We start from the raw sequence: 22594 nt of genomic DNA, 5'->3' as shown, positions 1-22594 counted from the left end.
CTGCACTAGTGTTATCTTTGTTCATCTTTTCATTTCGTAAATCTTTCTGTTTGATTCAAATTTAGAAAAAGAATTCAACTTTGTTCTCACTCTTTTCACAATACTTTGTCATTAAAGAGCGTACTAAAAGAAATTGGCTTAACACTTCATTATTCTCAAAAGATTAGACTTAATTTATGTTTACGCCCTCTCCGAAAGAAGACATTAATGAGATTATTCAACTTTATAGTTGTACGTACTGAAACCAACAACGACAACAACAAAAAGTTAAAAGTACACGTACTCTTAATTGCTCAAAATCTGTGTGGAACCATGTCATATAGTACTCCTCATGGTGTAATCGCTTTATAGGAATCTAAAATAACGAGGAAACGATAAAGGGAACAAAAAGATTAATAGAGTTAATTATAGTTAAATCCTTTGATGGCTGACTAGACAATTACATTGATCAATAAAAAAAAACAAGAGTGAATAGATTGATCGCTAACCACGTTAGTAATAGGGCGCGTTCGGATTTTACATTAGGGTTCATATCTTTTGACTTTGATGATGGACGAGTTTATCAGGATCGATGACTCTGTTGTTAAGTCGACATTTTTCTAGATGAACTGCGTTTTTCAAAAGAAGTAATAGGACAAGGGCCAGTGAAATTTCATACAAGTTACTTTTTCCTCACTTTATTTTAAGGGTCAAGATTCGGACCACGGATCTCTTCTGCTTTAAAGTGGAAATTTTGAGGCACTTCCTACACCTTATTGATAAAAAATTCAAATGCATGCCGTGTAAGTGAAGTCGACGTTGCATTTCATCATTTAGTCCGCCTTCGGCATAAGACGTCAACCACACCTTGACTCAAAAGTCGTCTTCCAAGTCTTCCACTAGTCGAGGGGAGAATCTGAGATGGCCACTTCAACTAGCACATCACGCACGTCTTCTTAACGTAATCTAGCACTAGTACCCTATTTTTTCATGTATATCTAAGGGTTAGAAACAAAAGTTAGGGTATGGTAACCTTTGTGTACCTTGCTTCCTAATCTAAGTTTTGGCTTTGCAACTTGACTTTTGAGTTCAACCAACCAACCCGACAACAATCAACTTCTACGTAACATTTTTTTTTTCGTAATTTAGCTTTTGCACACCTTGATCAGTTCATTTTCCTAGACGATCTTAAGGGCGTACTCCCTCGTATCGACTTGGTCCAATAAGGATTTTACTTCGAGAGTGTTCCCAATAAGGATTGAACCCAATACTACAAGGAGAGAAGAAAACTTCGGGCCATCTAAACCGACACCTTGGTGGTTCTATGTAGCAATTACAAGTGTACCGACTAAATAGAAAATGAGACAAAGATCATATACGTATTGTATATAATAATTTTATGGATAATGCGCGATTAGTACAATCATTTTTTTTTTGGTTTGAAGTACAATCATATGTTAAAACATTAGCTTTTTTTTACGGGTCTCTCAATTTTGGCCGATCCGTGGAAAAAGAAACAAGATGCCGCGTTAAAACACGCAGTCATGATTGCACATGAACCCATCCATCACGACATGAGAATTCGACCTGAAATTTCCACCTCGTGGATGTACGACCATTTCTTTCCCTTTTTGCCAAAAAAATTACCACAATTTGCTTATAAATATTAAAATTATTCAAAAAAGGAAGGCAGTGAGAGGCAATATGTCGAGTATTTTGTGATTAGTCCAAGAGTAACATCCCATGGCAGACTTCGGAATCCTCTTGATAAACCCATCTCCTAATACTATAGCATGGCAAGACATACATCGTATACTTGATCTTAATTGTCACTTTGTCGACCCTCGGTCTTTCCCGTGGAGGCAAAATCTTAACGGTAGCATGTGTCGCGACCTAAATTTTCTCAGGCTAATGGATTGTTAAGACTAAGCCTAACTCGGGCCCTCCCAAGCCCTACCAATTCGCAACTTAGGGTTTAAGTTTTTAACATGCAAAAGTTTTCATGCTTGGAGTTGCCACTAATCTATTTATGGTAGGTCGATTATAAACCTAAATAAAACATAGGGAGATATGTTTTATTCCTACGAACCAGAGATTCTAAGCTCGGGGACTTGGTTACGCTAGATCTAGTCTAACGCCCTTTCGGTACCTTTTCTTTTCAAAAAATGTTTTGGCAGACAGTTTGGATTCATTTTAACTTAGTCACTAGCATGTGAGGTGATCATGCGGGTGCGCAAACCATCAAAGTAACACCCAATAATCAAAACATTAAATAAATTGCAAGATTGGGAGAATTACTTACCTTGAAGCAACGTAAGCATCTGCATTGTTAGCTAGAAAATCACATCAACAATCCTAATATGATTTCTAATTAACAAGCAGTTCACTCAATATTTTTTAGATTTTCACTTATTTAAATGAAAACTAACCTATATGTAATGACGTGCAAAAATTAACATGCGATTAATGCAGCCTAACATGCAAACTATATGTCATGCGACGACGTGACCTAATTCTAATGACGGACAAATGATTTATTTTTGGTATTTTCAAATGAAATTCGGAATTAAAAATTACTCAAATTAACATGCAATCTATCCTAGAGAAAATGATTTGATCTATCCTAAAGTGATTCTTTTTTTTTTGGATTTTTATTAAAATTCGAAATCATTAAATATCCTAAATAATCCACTAAGATTAAAACAATTTCTAATTTAAATCTAACTAACAATTTTTTTAGATTTTCTTTATTTAAAAGGAAAACAATCAAACAAAATACCAATCACATTCAAACAATCCACGCAATCCGCAAGATTCTTCAAATTCAGATAAGGCAAAGAAATCAAACTAACGGTCATATCTATAGGGTTATAGCTATCGACAGAAAGTTGATTGTTCAAGTTTGAAAAGCAAATAAAATTTATTATCGTATCCAAGTAATTATGGACAAGATAACAATTTTCCATATCACCGCGTATCATACCTTATGGATAAGGTCGGATAATCGTCCAGATACGTTGCTAAATTAGGAAATTATCCTAATTTGGGGTGTTTTCAAATATCACGGATATCGCATGCATCATCCTAAAATATCTAACAATCCACAAAAATCACGCAATATTTAAACACGTAAAATTAGGAATCCAAATATTTAAAAAAAAAAATTAGATAAGAACCTTACCTAATTTCACGGATTACTTTCCAAGTTTGAATCGTCTCGGGATCGCGGATCGGGACGGTGGCCGACGGTTTCGCGACTGGGACTCGATGGTGTGGTCGTGGGCTCCTCGGTGTGATTTGCGGGGCCAAGGCTGGCGGTGTACTTGGTATGGTGGAAAGACTGGAACAGAATCGGTCGCGGTGGAACGTTGCTCCGAGTTCCCCGCGGGAGGCTGCTCCGTTTGTGATCGAAGCTTGCTGGTCGCAACAAGATCACTCCGAGAAACTTGTTATTCGTGAACTGGAAAATCACGTAGTAGGCGGTAGTCTGGGGACTCCTTGAAGAACTCGAACCCCCTTTGAAACTCTCTATTCACCAATCAAGCTCTCTTTTACTTTGACCATGCAAACCACCTCCTTGGCTCACGATTTTGTCTTATCAATTATACACCTCTCTTGGCTGGATGCTTTTCCTTTGACCACCGAATGACTCTATGCTGGGTTGGACTTACTGGGAGTGATTCAAAACCGTTCAAAACCGGGCACGACGAGGCCTCGTTGAAGGAGACGCTGGAGCCGGTTTGCTGGACGTTCGCTGGGTTTCTGAGACTTTGCCTGGACTGTCGCTGGGACTCCGAATGTGCGGCTTCGTCGTCTTGGTGCAGGAAGATTGCTGGTGCTGTGGTTTTGCTTGAGGGACACTGATATTGGAAGAATGACGTCTGGGAAGCTGCTGGAGTTGACAAGTGGCTGCTTTGACGAGGCTGGGACTAAGCTGTTCCTCCGGGACTACGGGACCAGCGAAATTAGTGGTTCTGTTGTGCGCTCGGAACAGCAGCAACATCGGGCTGGCGACAGCAGCGGCAGGAGTTGCGGATGTCAGGGAGAAGCAGCAACCAGCCCGGCGTTGGAATGGGCGACACGGGCACGGCAGTGTCGACTTCGGGGCAGCAGTGACTCACGGCCACAGGTCTGGCCGTGAGCGTGCGCGATGTTGGTGGAGGCCCGGCGGTGAGGCCACACGGATGCAGCGGCGGGACAAGTCCACCCGTGATCCTCTCTCTCCCCCCGTTCCTCTCTCTCGCTCTCGTGTTTTCCCTCTGTGTTTCTTGTGTCTGATCCGATCCAAAAGAAAAGCCCCCCTCCCCTTCTTCTGTGTAAAATACCTCAATTTATAATCTCTGCTTACCGACTCCTTGCTGGATATTGTCCTTCAATCAAATATTCTCATTGATATTAACCGATTCTTCCCTAGTCCACTTTCCTCAAGATCCACCGCTTCTTTATTCTTTTCCTTTTGTTTCTTTCGATATTTACTCTCTGTTGGCCGAAGTGTATACACCAATATATGCTCATGATCAAAATAATATTCCCATCTCTCGCACACAAGCTTGGTGATTGCTCAAACTTCCAAAGTTTTGGTAACTTAGTAGCTTAGTTGATTTTTCTAAATTGAGCACTCCACGTGTATTTTACACGTGTAATTTGGCCAACATGTGTGAAGCGCGAGGCAATTTTCAGCCATGGGCTTGGTTCAATCAATTCAATTAAGCTCGGAACCATTCGCTCGAGTCCATCTGCCGTCGGTCCGATAGATATGCGAACTATATGGGCCTAATTAACTATTAAAGAAATGCTCCTAATATCTATATGCAATGTCATCTAATTATATTTTTTGTTTAGGGGTTAAAAAAGTAATCCCTAATTTTCTATGCAATTGTTCCTAAATGACTAGTTAAAATTTAGGTGTCAACAGCATGTCCGTAAAGGAAAACATTTACGTCATTTTCCATGGTGCCTTGTTTGTCGAGGCTACTTCTTTTTCACGTCATACTTCAGCATGGTTTGATAGCCACGTTAGATGGAACTTATCAGAACTGGTGCCAAAGGGGAAAATTACCAAAAAAGTCTTAAACCTTCTGCAGTTGTGCCAATTCAATCCTAAATCTTTTTTTTTGCCAATTCAGTCATAAACCTTTTGCAATTCCGCCAATTCAGTCCTTTTGGCCGGTCGGAGCTGACGTGGACGCCGGCCGGCGCTGACGTGGACGTATTTTAATGACGTGGCAATATTTTAATTTTTTTCTTTTTTTTTCCTTTCTTTTTTTTTTCTCTTTTCCTTCTTCCCCCTGGCCAGTCCGGCCAGGGGGAAGCTCGCCGGCGAGGTCCACTGGGGAGGCTCGCCGTCGCCGGGCAAGGCGAGGCGACCTCGCCCAGCCTCGCCACGGCTGTGCGACGGCGAGGGTGGAGCTCGCCATGGCTGGGCGAGCTTCGCCCTCACCGGTCCTCACCAGTGCCAACGAGGGCGAGCCTCGCCGTCGCACAACCACGGCGATGCTCGACCTCGCCAGATCTGGGCGAGGTCGAGCTCGCCCGGCCATGGCGAGTGGCCGGCAAGGGCGACGTCACCCAGATCTGGCGAGGACCGGCGAGGGCGGAGCTCGCCATGGCTGGGCGACGCCAATCTCGCCCAGCGACGGCGAGGGCAGAGCTCGTCCAGCCATGGTGAGCTCCACCCTCGCCGGCCCTCGCCGTCGCACAGCCATGGCGAGGCTGGGCGAGGTCGCCTCGCCTTGCCCGGCGACGGCGAGCCTCCCCAATGGACCTCGTCGGCGAGCTTCCCCCTGGCCAGTTTGGCCAGGGGGAAGAAGGAAAAGAAAAAAAAAAGAGAGAAAGGAAAAAAATAATTCGAAAAAAATATTAAAGTATTGCTACGTCACCGGCTGGCGTCCACGTCAGTGCCGGCCGGCGTCCACGTCAGTTCCGGCCTGCTAAAAGGACTAAATTGGCTGAATTGCAAAGGGTTTAGGACTGAATTTATCCAAAAAAAAGGTTTAGGACTGAATTGGTACAACTGCAAAAGGTTTAGGACTTTTTTGGTAATTTTCCCGGTGCCAAAGGGTTGGACTTAAAAATAAAGGATTTTTAAGGAATTGATTAATTAAATTAAAAGTTCAAGAACTTGATTGAAAGAAAAAGTGTGAATTAAGAGAGGAAAAGTAAAACTTTACCGTTAGCATATGGTGGACCAAAACGGCACTGCACTGCTCATTTTGGAACTCCAAGCAAGTTTTCTAATCTAATTTTTTTTTGTCCTTCTCTTGTCACGTCTTGTACGACGGTAGAAGACGAAGCTTCCTGGACAAAACTTTCTTTTGATTTTTTAAATTGGTTCCTTTGTGTCTTTTGAACAAGGTGGAAGAAGCGCATTTTGATATTTTATGTAGTTTCTTGCAGGTCGAATAATTACACTCAAACTAAATATTCTATAAGGACGCGCATTTTGGCATGGACTTATTTGCTCGAACTTTGACATGGTCCGACACCCACGTAAGTTCTAATTTATCAGAATTAGTGTTGGGCACCTGACTTGGTTAGAAAAATTATACAAGTTCAAAGACTTGATTAGGTTTATTAGAAGTTCATGGACTTGATTGAAAAAAAAATACATAAGTTAAAGGACGAAAAGTCAAATTACCCTTAACAAATGATGAACAAAAAGAGCACTGCTATTTAGAATTCCAGTCGAGCATTGATCAATTTCTTTTTCCTTTTCTTTTTCTTCTCTGTACAACAGGTTGGGACAAAGGCTTCCTAGATAAAATATTCTTTTCGTTTCTTTTACTTAGTTCCCTTGTGTCTTTTAAACAAGGTGGAAAATGGGGGGCGCATTTTCGTTTTTTTGGTACATGGCCAATTAGGTAGTACTTGAGCTAGCTTTCGCGTACCTCAACTATTCCATCTCCCCGAGCGGTTTCATGAACACACTTTCTCATAATAATTTTACCCTTGGAGTACTCTCTAAAGATTTGAACCCAAAATCATAACGAGATGAGAAAACTCTCTTGTCATCTAAATTGGTACCTTAGTGGCAAGGGTGCATATTTTTGGCGCTGTATATAAACTTCATGTAGACTCGATAACTACACTCAAACTAAATATATTGTTAGGATGTGCGCTTTGGCAACAAAGGACTTGCTTGAAAAAATGCATACATTAAAAAATTTTACCTTTCAAGAGATAGTGGACCAAAAATAAGGACGCGCATTTTGACACTTTATATAAGCTTCTTAGACAAAGCTTTCTTTTAGTTCCTTTAATTGGTTCCATGGACCTTTGTGTCCTTAGAAGGTGGAAAATAAGGACTCGCATTTTGGCACTTTACATAAGTTTTATGTGGACTGAATAATTAAAATCAACCTACATATTCTCTTGAGGAAACGCTTTTTGGCACTAGCTAGTCCATAGGAGCAAGTTTTTCTTTCCCACTTCGTACTCTGAAACGGTCCAATAGAAACGTCGGTTCAAATTAATTAAAATTGGTGCTAGGGGCTAGACTCGATTAGATAAATTGAAAGTTGAAGACCTTAACCAAAAAAAGCACATAAATTAAGAGTCAAATTTTCCCTTTAAAAGATAGTGGACTGAAGTTCACACCGCTCACCTTGAAATTCCAGGCAAGTTTTTCAAATCAACCCTCTTATCCTTTCCTTCTTTTTTTCCCTAATTCAACATGGAGCCGACTCTTCCCGGCCAAAGTTTTGCGTGGATAGAGTAGCCCATTACTTTACAATATTCATTAATTTCTGTTCTATGACATGCCCTTCACTAAGCATCGAGAAGTCCGTGACATTCTCTTTATGAATCGATAGGTCATGGAGGATCACATGTACTTCATAATTAATGCATTTATCAAGCTCAAAAGCGAATTAGCAGCAGAAAAGAGCAAATTTTTATTCTACTCTATATTGAAAAACAACATGAAATGGCAGAATATTATTTTTCATGAAATCATCAAACCTTTTATAACAACGACTCAACGTGTTGCATTTGAATTTTACATTTCATGCATGTAATAGATTATTAAATATCGCCATGACGTGTTGAGTCATATGGACTTTTTTTCGCATTATTCTTAAGAAGATGATTTGAGAAAAATGAATTTCAAAGTCACAAAGTTCTATTACAATAACTTTTCATTGATTTAGTAAATTGAAAAGTTCATATGTGTAGGTTTTTAAATATTCAGACTGTTGAGTATTAAATAACTGTTAAACTCAAAAAAAGTAAACAATAAGGTCTTTTCTGAATTCATTGGTACGCACTTTCGTACCCTTTATGTCTCCACTTTCTCCATATTTTTCGTCATTCTCATTAAAAGAATTGGCACGAATTATAAGAAAGTTTTGTTTAAATCGTTATTTGGTTAGATTTCATGTTTACATTTATACTCATACAACTAAATCACTCATTTAAATGTATGCTCTTTAAGCGAACATTTTTATATTAGATTAAAATTTTAGTTTCAAAAGCTCTTGGTAACTCACTTTGATTGCAAGCTAATACCTCGAAGAGCATGGGAAGTGGCAATTCCTAGATATCAACGTAACTCGAACACGACACGAATTTACCGAGAAAAACACGAACTCAATATGACTTAGCTTGAACTGACACGGGATGACACATTTTCAATCATTTTTTATGATAAACACTTTGTAATCAATCACGTCCACAAAATGACATAAATAACCGAATATCCTGTCATGACACAAATTGGTAATCTTCTATTATGAAATTTCATTTGAATGTACATTCAAATTGTGGAGAACAAATCTTGAGTTTGAGCCCGTGAACAACCGGAAAAATGATAAATTATTGAAGCAAATGAAAGCCCTTTCTACTTAAGTATCATGACAATTTTCACACCAATCTCCTTGGTTTCCATGGATAACCAAACTTTTTACATCATCGTCCACCGTGTTTATTAATTGGCTTTTCATTAGCATCAACTCATCTCAATTACGTCTCTAAATGGCAGTATTTACAGGCTTCAAAAAAATGCTCTTATTCAAGATAGATAAACCAGGTCCTAGATTAGATTCTCTATATTCTTGAGTCATTTGGCTAGTAATATTACAACAAGAGACATTCATACGTTGCTTATGTATCTATGGACAAACATTCCTCTAAGAACCTAAAGAACTGTAAGTTTCATGACTAAGAAAACAGCATCTCCATAATAGTATACTGAACTATGCAAACAAACATAGATTAGAATCTTCAGATATGCATGTGTAACTATTCTCAACAAGCTACTTAAACACAGAGCATTAAGTATCTAGCTGCATATTTTCTTGTCTACCAGAGCTTTCCTAACCTTTTCCATCCATTTGCCATTTTCTTGGAGTAGTGCAAGAACCACCTACTCTTCTCGTCAATGATCAAGTTCTCTAGCACAATACCAACCAAAAACCCGACTCTAGCGCCAACCAACACGATTCTCCAATCCAAGTCGAATAGACACTCTTCTTCATTGTCCACTATGAACGATGGTGGTGGTGGAGCGTTGTCACCATTTGTCCATTTATTTGGCAGAGGACTTCCGCACAAACCATCATTCATCACAAATGATTTGCTCCCGAATGTGTCAAATTGCGTTCCACGCGGTATGGGTCCCAATAGACGATTGTGAGAGACAACGAAAAACGAAAGAAATGTGATGCGGGCTAATTGTTGAGGAATCTCTCCCACAAGTTTGTTCCACGATAGATCTAGTGATTCAAGCACTGTCAGGTTGGCCAAGGACGGACGGATGCTACCAATCAGGAAAGTGTTTGAAAGGTTGAGCATACGAAGTGACTTTAGATCTCTAATGAGTTCAAGAATGAACCCTTCGAACTTATTATTGGAGAAGTCAATCGCCATGAGGACATCCGGAATCTTCACATATTCTCTTTCCGTGCCCTTACTCATTAATGTCATCGCATGATCCATACCTTCATTGAATGAAACAGAAGATAGATCAAGCCATTTAAAAAGACTCAAATATGCCAAGTTATCTTGACCAACGATGACCTTCATGGCGTAGCAACTCTTTAACAACTTGGAAAGAAGTTCACGATTGAAGTTGTTGTTGGATAGGTCCGGCATGTGTAAACTGGTGAAGTTAAGCCAGGTTAGATTATCTTTTATGGATCCATGCAACATATTGGACTACAAGTCAATAACTTTTAGGTGGGCCAATTCCGATAACCAAAATGGGAATGTATCATTAATTTGGTTGCCACCGAGATTCAAATACTCCAGCATTCAGCAATTTCCTAAAGATCTCGGAAAAATCCCTCTTAGTCGGTTTTCTCTTAGGTCGATCATCCTCAATGAACAACCATCTGGGTAAATGCGAGGAATCATGCCCTCGAATTTATTTCTCGCGAGATTCAATATAATCAAAGGACCAATACTATCCAAACAAGGAGGAAGTGTGCCATTCAGAGCATTGTTGGACAAATCGAGCATTGCAAGAGAGCTCACTTCACAAATGGATGTTGGAACTTTCCTAAATAGGAAATTGTTTGAGATGTTGTATAGCATGACCAAGGGTGGTGGGACAAGGAGTGTTGTTTCTAGCGAGTTAGAACTACCGTCAAGATACATCACATTTGGCAAAAGATGATCGGTCTGGTCGTTTTCGAAGCCGGTTAGAAGATTGTGAGAAAGATCTATATACTTGAGAGATTCTTTGCTATTGTTCCACATCCATCTAGGAAAGGTCCCTTGGATTCTATTGTGTCGTAGGTCTAACCGCACCAATTCACTTAAGTAGCCTATAAACTGTGGGAACTCAGTCAAGTTGCACAAATCCAAATATAAGAAGTAAAGCTTCGATGTAACTGCATTGATGAATGACTTGGTGAACGATATATTGTTGTAGGACAAATATAAATATCTCAAGTTCTTGTGTTTGAATACATCATTTACATTGAGTACGCCATTGAGATTAAGCGACTCCAGGCCAAGCCCTTAAAGATCCTTCAGATTCCGCAATGTGCCTGAAATATCACCACGCAAGTCGTTGCGAGAAAGGCCGAGCCAAGTCAACTGCTTGAGGTTCTCAAATGAAGATGGCAATCCACCGCTTAACCAATTATCTACCAAACATAAGGTTAAAAAAAGATACGAGACGAGGAGCGTTAGTTACACCATTAAATTCAATTTCATCTTTCTCTCTAGCTAAAAAATCTAGTCGCCCGAAAATAATAGGTGCAATTGTGATGATAAGTGGCACTGTGGGGCCCACCGTAAAAAAGTTGGAAAGTCCCTCTCCCTCTCGGATCTCTTTCCTTCTCTCTCTCGATATATCCATGGAACCACCGACACTCAAGCTCCACCACCGCTCACTCCCTCCAGGACCACCACCAAAAACCCCCCGGGATGGCCACGAGCAAAACCACCATCGCTGCCTCAAGAGCTTCGAGTCTAGCGATAGGCATGAGCCAGAAGGCCCTCCGGCTCGGCAACTTCGGCCAGGTTCTGAACCATGGCTTCTTCTCCCTCAACTTCCTCAGCTTTCCGACCAAAAAGAAAAGAAAACTTCCTCAACTATTACCTGAAATGTCGAAGATGGTAAGTTTTGTCAAGTTGACCACCCACTCCAAAGTATCACCACTCAAGTTATTGGAAGAGAGCGTTAGCTGGGTAAGATCAGCAAAGGAAATAGGGATTCGACCTTGCAAGTTATTTCCGTTGAGGAGCAGTGCAGTGAGATGAGAAAGATTCCCCAATGAAGAGGAAATCGATCCTGAGAAATAGCACTCCCAGGCATAGTACTCATTCAAGAGACTAAGGGTACGAATGGTAACCATTCTCCTCCAGAAATCAAATTCTTGCCAGAAATTGATTTCTGGAATTCTTGCTTAGAAATTGATTTAAAGGAGAAATCTGTTTGGTAAAACATGACTAATTCACTCAGAAATTGATTTGAACAATCTGTTTTGATTTGTTGATTTTTTTGCACCTAAAAAAATTTAATTTTTACTCAAAGTGGGTGGCCACATGTATTATAAGCCATTCTATAAAGTTTTGAAATTTTTTATTTTTTTAAAATTTTTTTTGGCACCTAAAAAATTTAAATTTCACTCAAAGTGGATGGCCACAGGTATTCTAAGCCATTTTGTGAAGTTTTAAATTTTTTTATTTTTTTATTTTTTTGGGCACCTCAAAAAATTTAAATTTTACTCAAAGTGGGTGGCTACAGATATTCTAAGCCATTCTGTGAAGTTTTGAAATTTTTTTATTTATTTTTTAATTTTTTGGGCACCTCAAAAAAATTAAATTTCACTCAAAGTGGGTGGCCACAAGTATTTTAAGCCATTTTGTGAAGTTTTGAAAATTTTTATTTTTTTTGGGCACCTCAAAAAATTAAAATTTCACTCAAAGTAGGTGGCCACAGGTATTTTAAGCCATTTTGTGAAGTTTTGAAATTTTTGATTTTTTTTGGGCACCTCAAAAAATTTAAATTTCACTCAAAGTGGGTGGTCACATGTATTTTAAGCTATTCTGTGAAGTTTTGAAATTTTTGATTTTTTTTAAAATTCTCCAAATTTCATATTTTCCCGAAATTTGACTTTTTTTTATTTTCTGGAAATTTTTATGAATTTTTCTAGAATTTTTCAATTTTTATGCATTTTCTGAAAAAAAAAATTTGTGAGAAAATAGGGAGAATGCATTCCGGAATCAAGAAGCTACAAAAACTAGCTTCTTTTTTTTGGCCCAAAACACATTCTGGAAGCAAAAACTCATTCTGGAACCAAAAAAAGAATGTATTTTTACCAAACGCGTTTTTGCTCCAGAATGCAAAAATTCCTCCGGAATGCATTCCGGAAATTTTTTAACAAACGCATTTCTGTTCCGGAATGCATTCTGGAGTAGAAATTTTGTTCCAGAATGGATTCCATGCGCGCCCTAAGATTTCCCTTATACTTCAGGGTTTGACCTTCATATTATACTTCAGGGTTTGACCACGAACAACTGGTCAGAGTGGACCCGCTATTGGCCTCGGGAAAATCTTCACAGCCTTCTTTAGCCGAGCTGGGCACAAAATAAAGAACATCAGAATGCTCCAAGAATAAGAATGACAGCACTTCGATATAAAGGGAGCAATTTAATTACCTAAGCGTAGGGGTGTCAATGGGTCGGGTCGGGTCAGGCTTTCTTGATACCCGACCCGACCCGAAACCTATAGGGTCATGCTTGACCCGCCCAGACCCACCCAAGACCTTGTTCACCGTACACCACAAGGTTTGGGCCGGGCCGGGTCGGGTCGGGCCCTTTTTTTTTCGCAGATAGATTGGAAACAACACACGATACAAAAAAAGTACCGCATTAGAAACAATGATTGCTCCCATTCTTAGCATTAAAACTTGCTTTGATCGAATAAAGTGCAAAACCTAATACAGCATGCCAAAATCACAACATCTTCTAAGATTATCCAACAGAAGTGCTCATGGGTTTTATACATGGATTTGAGCTACTGATAAACCATCTCATCATGAGGACCAACAAAACAGAAGTAAGATTGCCATGCGTATACTCACTACACCTTCTTTATCTTGTCTTCCCTGGGATGCATCTCTAAAAAGAAGTAATTTGATTGTGTCAGCATATCCTTTGTATGCAGCCCTGATCAAAGCAAAAGAACAAGCATTCATTGACCATTCATAAAGTACAATGGGGACAAAAAGAAGGATAAATATGCTGTTATCATTAAAAGAAAGTTTCTAGTTAAGTTGGCGATGATAGTAATAATAATGACGACGACTACGAAAATAATAATGTTTTTTTGTCATTACAAGAAAATTTCCAGTTGATTACAGCATAACTAAATAAGAAGATGTTGAATTCCCAAATTCTATCACAGATAGAGATATAACAAAACATTGAGTAGGGCATAAAAATTAATTACTATCAAAAATTAACTAAATCATGCAAAGGTCTTCTCTGCTAAAACAACTTACAATTAAATTAGGCTTTCTTCTGCTCAATCCTCAAGCTCTGAACGACTGAAAGAAACCACCCGATTCAAAAATGGAGACGCTCAATTCACACCTCGTTCGGGAACTGTTCACACCCAACAACAGCAACTTCAATTTTCACCCACCAAACAAAAAAGAAAGAGAAAAAGAAGAAAGAAAAGCAAAGGGATTGCAACGTAAAGCAAATTAGAGCCCCCTCGAAATATCTTCATCAACATAATAGGTCCCAAATTAGAGCCCCCTCGTGTATATACTCCATGTTTTGACTTTTTAGAGATTTAGGTCTGAACTTTGCATAGCTGAATTCTCACCAAGTCGGACCCAGAAGGGAAACCATATCTTCCTAGTAATATTTTGCATAATTAGTTAAGATTCAAATATGCCTTATGAGTAACAAAATCCCAAAGGGAATGCAGCCACCATGCTAATAGTGATAAGTTGTTATGCTGTTGCTAACATCTAAGTGAGATTGATAATAGCATTCCATGTTGAAAACAGCAGACCATTTGTTAGACCAAATAGTTTGTAATAAATCACCTAAGCAATTTGATTGTATTGGCATTGGCTCAACCAATCTGGACGACATATATTTGCAAAAAAAGGTCCCTTAAGCGGCAAAATGGTGAGTTCTTGCATTCCAGGTAACCAGATTTATCGGGAAAAAAAAGTGGGAAACAGAGATTTACGCAGTCCATGGGTCATTGAGCTTGAGTCATATGCTATGTAGACAAAGCCCGGTATCAGAGTAATCATGGTAAATTTTTCAGAGCAGGAAAGCCAAAGGTTGTCACCAACTAATCAACATCGTTTTAATCAAATAAGGGCCATTAAATTCGCAGAAACCGATGAGCACAACAGATGCAATTCAAAATCCATGCTCAAATGATACAATTTACACGGAAAAGAAACTAGGAACCATGCCAAAAATTCACCCTTTTTTTGGGGCTCACCTGCAATGTGAACAACCTATCCTCAAACTGAACTTCCTTCGTCAAGAAATCAGCTCCGATCGTCGCCTTATACTGATTGCTGAACTTGCGATTCACATACCTATTGTCACGCCCTGAACCCTAACGGGCTCGCGACACCCCTCGATGGTCGATCATTGAATGCGACGTCCCAGGCACGTCGCCGACCCAACCCAAACATCAGAGATTAGGCACGCGCGGAAACAAATAGAAACAACCCAGACAAATAATAAGGACAAGGGGTAGCAGTAGCACGAAACAATAACTGTAATTCCTACTCTTGGCAGATACATACGACGCTCACAAAAAGACAATCCCAAGCTAGGCCACAACAACAGAACCACATTCCTCAAAAGAGACAATAGTTCACAAACTTAACTCCTCTACAAAAAGGGGAACTCAAAATACCGGGTACTTAACCCGTCCTCGATCTCCGAGATACCCTTGCAGCGTCTCCAATCACTCATGGTCGCGGATCTGAAATGGTTATATAATAACCGTGAGAACAAGTCTCAATAAGCAACCCCCTATACCCCACATAGGCCAATGCGTACCCAGACAAGTCATACATGCAATTTACCCCATAACATATAAAATTCGCATCATTGTACTTACCTCGTCATCAAGCCCACGCCAACTCTACACGTTAGTCACAACGTGATAATACAATAATAGTAATTAAATAACACATCACAATCGCTCAAACACCAACCACACTTGCACTCAATCAATCCAACTAATTCAACCAACCAATTCAATCACACGCTCAACCAGCCAATTCAATCACACTCAATTCGCATGCGTGGCCGAACATCTTTCTCACGACCCGCGCCACTGCGCCTCAGGTCCATTCTCACTGCCCGCGCCACTGCGCCTCAGGCCCACTTGGCACACCGGCCATTCATGCTTTCACACGGACCGCCGTCAACACGTCCCAAGTCCGTAGCCCTCCGATCAATCCGGGCTCAATTCTAATGACCGACGTAAACACGTCCCGGTCCAACACACCTTTAACGGGCCACCATCAACACGTCTCAAGCCCGCATCCATTTGGCACACGGCCATTCATGCCTTCACACGGACCGCCGTCAACACGTCCCAAGTCCGTAGCCCTCCGATCAATCCGGGCTTATAATCGACATGCATACACACGCCATTCAATTCAATCAATTTCACGCCAATTGCACCCAACGATCCACATTCACAACTCAATTCAATTCACGGCACGCCACACAAACCCACAAACTCGACATTCAATCGGCCACATATGAACATCCAAATCATGCATATAATCTCATCCAATCCAACTAACACAATTATATAGCAATATAATTAAATTAAACCGTGCCCTAACCGTTCTAAACCCTAAATAAGTCCATAAAGTACCCAAAGTACTACATAGGGTTTAGGAAGTCACTTACTTGGTTTTGGCCCGGAGAAAATCGGCTCGGGCCTAAAATGGCCCGGGTAAACAGTGCCGGACTAGGCACGGGCGCGGGCCAAACGGGTGCGCTGACCGGCCAACGCGGGCACGGTGGCCCTATCGGCGTGCCTGGCGCGCAGGCGCGGTGGCCGAACGGCGTGCCGGGGCGAACGGCGAGCTGGACGGGCGAGGCGCCTAGGGCTGAACGGGCAAGGCGTCGGGCACGTGGCCTGGGCGAGCAGGCAACGGCTCGGCCACGACCCGGGGTGACTTGGCTGCGAGCTAGGCTGGGCTGGCCTGGCTGGGCTTACCGGGCCGGCTGGGTCGGGGCGACCGGGTCGGCCGACCGGGCTGGCCGGTGGGCTAGCTGGATGGCGACGGCGACGCGGCAGCGACGGCGACGGTGCGAAGGAGAGGGGAGAGGTGAGCTGGGGCGGTGAGGGCGAGAGCGAGAGGTAGAGGGAGATGGGGCTAAGGAGGGGGCGGCGACGACGGCGTCGGGGCGGCACGGCGCGGCGGCTGGCGACGCAGGGCCGGCCGGCGAGCGGCTGAGCAATACCGGCGAGCTGCAAGCATAGTCGCGAGCTGGTGGACAGGGGCGACGGTGCGGCTCAGCTGGGAAAAATAGGGAAAGGAGAAGGAGAGGGGGGGCTCGGCGGCGACGGCGCGGCGGCTAGTGAGCGGATCGGCGTCGGCACGCGGTGGTCAGGCGAGCTCGGGCGGACGGTGACGGGCAGCAAGGAGAAGAAGCAGAAGCAGACGCTGGAGCAGTCGTGGGCCAAGAAGAAGGAAGAGAAGAAGAATGGAAGAAAGAAGAAAAGAAGAAAAGAAGAAAAAGAGGAGAGAGAGGAGAGAGAGTATGACAAGGGGGGGAAAAACACGTGCACAGCAGCAACGCAGCAGAGAGGAGAGAGAAACAAACGTTCATTCAAATAATCATTGCGATACAACGGCCCATATTTAAAACCGAAAACGATCCGGCGGTCCAAATTAATCCTAGAGTATAATAAGGGACAAAGGCCAAATTAATTAAATCAAACTACCACGAGGGAGGTCTACTAGTCCAAATCCGCATCCGATCAAAAATCCACTTTTCACATATTCCGGGCAATATCGAGGCTGGTCACAATAATATCGACACCGTCCAATTAAATTCGTCCCGAAACTCCAAGAAATTCGACACCAAAGTTTGGGCTCTAAATAACGGCCAAATTCGATCGAGTGCGATTCTAGCGAAATCTCAATTTTAAAATAATAACCGGGAGTGATCAGTTCCCGGGCGAGATTTTTACTATAAGCACACTGACGAATTACACGTTTTATAAATCCCAAAAATGGGCCGAAATTCGGAATGTCACACCTATACAGCACAATCAGCGGTCCCCCAACCCTGAAAAGGAAAACAAGACCAGCAAAAAGTCAATTGAAGCAAAAGGAAGAGGAGATCTGGGTTTCAGAATATATATGAATCAATCAATCAATCAAGCCCAAAAAGAAAGAGGAGATTTGGGTTTCAAAAAGATACTGATTCATCAGAGAAGTCTTCCCAACCCTAAAAAAGGAAAACAAGACCAGCAAAAAGTCAATCGAAGCAAAAGATCGCACGGAGACATCAATGACTAAAATGAAACCCTAAATGTCTCAGCTCACAGATTCATTTCCTTCCATGATTTACAGCATTCCGGAAACGAATTTCAAATTGCACTAACGCTGAACCTCCGCCCCACAATAAAAGCCTAACGATGAACGCTTGAGGTTTCACACGAAACGAAGCACATGCAAAGGAAGACGAAACCGCGTTGTGGAGTCACCGACAGACCTTGACGAGAAGCTTGAGATAGATATCGTCGGACTTCGGCACCGTGCGCTTGGTCTTCTTGCTCTTGCCTCCGGTGACCAAATCGATACCCTGCAAAGTTTTTCAATCCACCAAGATAGGAATGAGATCGCCGTGAATCAACTTTTTGCAAGAAACAAACAGCAAAAAAACTTGAAGCTGTCGCAGATGTGGCGATGGAGGCTTGCAGAAGAAACCTGAAGCTGTCGTGAAACGGCGATGGAGGCGATCGATTCCGTCGGCAATCGGCTGGCTTAGATCTAGGGATTTTTCATCTCTAGAGAATGGGAGAGACTGAGAGAGGAGATGGGTTGGCCCAGAGTGTTAATGGGTCGGCCCGACCCTACCCCAATCCTAATGATACCCCAAATTTTAGGGCCATATTCGAAGAAGATTAAGGCCTGACCCTAAAATACTCTAAATTTTAGGGCCGGACCAGGCCGGCGCGGGTCGGGCCGGGCCGGCGCGGTTTTGGTTGACACCCCTACCTAAGCGTCTTCTAGCTTTTCTCGCAGGCTGGATGAACCAGGTCTTGACGTAATTTTGCCAGTGCTTTTTGAAGTGCCCATTTGGCACGACATTGTTATATTTAACCATGACTTACCTAAAATGAAAAAGACAAAGCTTTTAAGGTTAAGATGGCTCTGAGATGTACTTTATATGTTATCACCAAAAGTTTAAATGATTCAAACACATTAACGAAAAGTACAGCAAGTTTGTTTTTTACACTCTGCACAATGTTAAAACTGGCTTTCAGAGCCTATATAGAAATTCAGAAAACTAAATATCATAAGCACAGTATCTTCCACATTGCCGACACAATAATTTCAATTCAGAATAAGAATGACACAGTAAGCGAGTAAACCAAACAATAGTGAGTTTTAAATTTTGTCAACTAACAGCTTAAATAAGCTTCAACATGTTTGAGCTCAAATCGGGACATTCCTAGACTGCAGAAATCCGAGTAAATCTCATTTAAAACTACAAGAAACATGTCTGGATTTAAAACTACAATCCCCATTCGAAGGGCATCGACATTCTCAAACCTTCACACTCCCCCTGCACACTAGACCAACAAAATGCTACATTGCGAACGATTCCAACAAGTAAGCAGTACAATCAGATAAAAATCAAAACTTGATTTCAACCTCCTCATGCCCAGAAAATGGAAACACTTACTTCCAACAATAATTTCAACAACAATTCCAACAGACGAGGTCGAGCGAGAACAACACACGGCATTTCCAACACAATACGTTCGGCAGGAAAACAAACACCCGTGATTCGTGAAGAAAACACCTCCTCGCATCTCACAACACGTAACGGCCCAATTAGATCGGGCGAACAAGGCCATACGCAACAGATTGAGCTCGCGAACGACGACGAAGACTGCGACTAATGCCGAAGCTTTCAAACGAACAAGCGGATCCCAAACGGAGCAAAAAGCAAACAGATTCGAACCCGAAATGGGATCGAAGCGAATCGGACGCGAATCAAAACCGAAGAAGGAGCGACCCAAGAGGCCGAAGATCAATCACGCGATGATCAGCACCGATAATTCCAAAGGATCGAGCTCGAACGGTACCTGCTTCGGAGCTTGAGAACCGAGGCGGTGAGATGGTTCCGACGGAGAGAAGCTTTTATATCGCTTCGTACGTAAAACCCTAGGGCTCACGTATTGGATCCGAAAAAGAAAACGGGTTTTGGGCCTGACCCGATTCTTTTGGCTGTTTCTTGACCAGCATGGTGGGCCGAAAGCCCAAGGCCCAATAAGATTCGGTGCGGGCCCTTTTCTTTCCGGCGACATTAGGGGCGCCGTGGCCGGATAGGGTGGTGCAGCTACAACTTTTCCCTCTATTTGTACATTCAAGAGAGAGATTCGACCAAAAAAAAACATTCAAGAGAGAGAAAGGACAATTAAATATGTTTAAGAAAAGATGATTGGTCAAAGATTTGGTAATTGGGAATAATTCGGACTTACAATCGTATAATCTCTTCTTCTCCCGTTAAATTTGAATTGCAAAGTCCGTTAGTATTTGCGTTACACACGTTACGTCTCAACGGATTAGATTTTTTAAAAAGACCGGTGTTGTATGGTATTGGAGAGACAACTGCTACTACGGTCAAGGTTGGCAATGTGATCTCTGAATTCGTCGCCCTCCACAGCCCTCCCATGAGCATCTCTATTTCCACCTAGTGATGACTATGATTGGAGCTTCGGATAAACATGACGAGAGCCTGCTCGGTTGATTCCAAGACTCCTCTTGAGCCGTATCAAGGCCGATCTCTCAATGACATGACACATTGGATTAACAAAGCATGTGTTTACACCAAAAATTGACTAACTTTTATTATTGACAAGTGATGAGTTTGGCCGACTATCCAAGAGGTCATTTGTGGAAAAGGGGGTTGATTAGAGAGTACTAAATTATAGCTTAGTAAGATTGTCAAATGAGAGAAATTGTCAATAGATATCATTGCCAGTTGAAATCGATCATTGATGATTTGTCATTTGCAAATTTTGCTCAAGTGTTGGAATTAGAAGACAAGTGAGATGTGTCAATTTCAACACTAGACGATGGTTTCAGTACCAAGTGACAGTTGATTATCCCAATAACTTCTTGTGAATAATGATTATCAATGCACGGAATGTATGCATGTGATCACGAAAGGTCTGTAGCAGTATTTGTATTTAGAAGTACTAATTGCTTATATGCAACTATTGTTAGTGGGCTATAAATACTCACCATGAATATTTCACGCACTTTTTCCCAAACATTAAACAATGAAGTTTAATTATTTTTCGTTCGGTCTTATGTCCCGTACATTTACTTTCTAGCACTTTAAATTCTATAACCTGTTCTTCATTTCGTCTTTCAATTTCTAGCCAAGTAATTTTTTGTCCAAGAACAATACAAGATCCTTTCCTTATAAAAAAAACAATAAAACAAAATCAATCTATTTGGTGAAAGATTTTCTCACTTTCTGAGTGAAACAGCATGTATGGAACATCGAGATCAAATTTCCCAAGTATAAACAATGTACACTAATGAGTTTGACATGATATGGTCTTTCTTTCTTAATTTGATTTTTGTCTTTGTTATTAAAGCACTTATGTCATAGAAGAGACAGAGGAGATTGTAATGCCGTAGCCTTTACGGTACGCAATTTTCATGGATAGGAATTCTGAGGCTTCTCATTTAGCCACTCCAAAATTTCATGTGACAGGACTCGTGGGGTGACTAAAGGCAAAATGCCAAAGTATTCTCATTCTGGGCTCACTATTTTACTTTGGGTGACCTATCATCTTCAGTTTCACTGTCAATGGCCTACCTCAAATCAGATCAAAGATGCAAATTTGAGCTATGGGAGAAATCGGACGCGAGATATCACCTAATACAAATAAGTGAAAAATGTGGATATTTTCGACGTAAATAACGGGCACATTCAGATTCAGTGGGTCGAGCCGCCTGACTCCCCATGGGTCATTATTTCTATAGCTTCCTATATATGAATCAACAATCCACATGAGAGATTGAAGTCATGATAAAGTGACGATTATGATAAAGTGACGATTATGATCAACCATTAGTATGTATGTCTTGCCATAGATGTTTTGTAATTTCAACACATTGCCTAAGTCTCACCGCCTGTTTTTTTTCTTTGAACATAATGGTAAGGCTTATAAGCAAATAGGCATTTTCCTTTTCGAAAGGGAAAAAAATGGTCACACATTTGCAAGGCACCTATTAGGTTGAATTGTCGTGCATGCCGTGATTATCGTTCATGGGCAATCATAATTGCATAGGCGGTCCCCTAAATTGCCATCTTGTATTTTTTCCACAAAAAAGACCAAGATCGATAGACCCACAAAAAGATCGTTGCCCATTTTTTAGATTGACGAGCAGGAGTCGTTCTACATATCCTAGAAGTACACCTAGTTCTCGAATCATCAAATTAAAATATCGTAGTCACCGATTGCAAATTTTCAGATTTCGTATCTTCACCTCGTTTTACATAAAAATAATGACAAAATATCTTTGAAAATCACGATTATTTATTTTTGCATGGAGTCTATATAGTCCTGTTCAATTGTAAATGTAAATTGTATAGTATGATATTTAATGGATATGGTATCAAGAATACACTAATTATACAAAACTTGTTAGCTCAAGTCATTTGTAATTAGTCGAGTTCAATCTAGACAATTAAAATGTTGTTTCATCCAACTAATTAATTGATCAATGTTGTATTGAAGATAGCTAAGTAAGGATGAAAGCTTACATGAATAACATCCATACACATATTATATTTATCCATTCGTTCATTATATTTTGGTATAAGTTATCTGGCCAATCACTTCTATGCAGCATTTTTTTTTTAAATTCAAATTTAGCAATGAAGCGGTAGTTGGGAC

At 41.1% G+C, this 22594-nt stretch overlaps 1 protein-coding gene and 2 long non-coding RNA genes across 5 annotated transcripts; all 3 read right to left on the bottom strand.

Moving 5' to 3' along the window:
* Window positions 1-9276: 9276 nt before the first annotated feature.
* LOC115664017 (putative receptor like protein 25) lies at window positions 9277-10068 on the bottom strand. Its single transcript, XM_030585966.2, has one exon. The coding sequence runs from the start codon at window positions 10066-10068 to the stop codon at window positions 9277-9279; it is 792 nt and encodes a 263-aa protein (XP_030441826.2).
* A 2834-nt stretch (window positions 10069-12902) lies between these two features.
* LOC115661859 (uncharacterized) lies at window positions 12903-19801 on the bottom strand. Its single transcript, XR_008814388.1, has 3 exons — window positions 19763-19801; window positions 18666-18781; window positions 12903-13005 (listed from the first exon to the last, which is right to left on the bottom strand). It is a non-coding gene; the product is annotated as an uncharacterized LOC115661859 (long non-coding RNA).
* LOC115667658 (uncharacterized) lies at window positions 13282-18456 on the bottom strand. 3 transcript variants are annotated; one of them, XR_008814385.1, is made up of 7 exons: window positions 18375-18456; window positions 18160-18249; window positions 17866-17892; window positions 17701-17730; window positions 14882-14999; window positions 13932-14034; window positions 13282-13596 (listed from the first exon to the last, which is right to left on the bottom strand). It is a non-coding gene; the product is annotated as an uncharacterized LOC115667658 (long non-coding RNA). The 3 variants fall into 3 exon arrangements; XR_008814387.1 differs by having other exon boundaries at window positions 14900-14999; XR_008814386.1 differs by lacking the exon at window positions 13932-14034.
* Window positions 19802-22594: the final 2793 nt, after the last annotated feature.

This window comes from Syzygium oleosum, unplaced genomic scaffold (genome assembly GCF_021117445.2).
Source record: "Syzygium oleosum isolate NSW1041296 unplaced genomic scaffold, Sole_v2.1 Sole_v2.24, whole genome shotgun sequence".
Classification (NCBI taxonomy): domain Eukaryota; kingdom Viridiplantae; phylum Streptophyta; class Magnoliopsida; order Myrtales; family Myrtaceae; genus Syzygium; species Syzygium oleosum.
This window is presented reverse-complemented; position numbering and strand designations above follow the sequence as displayed.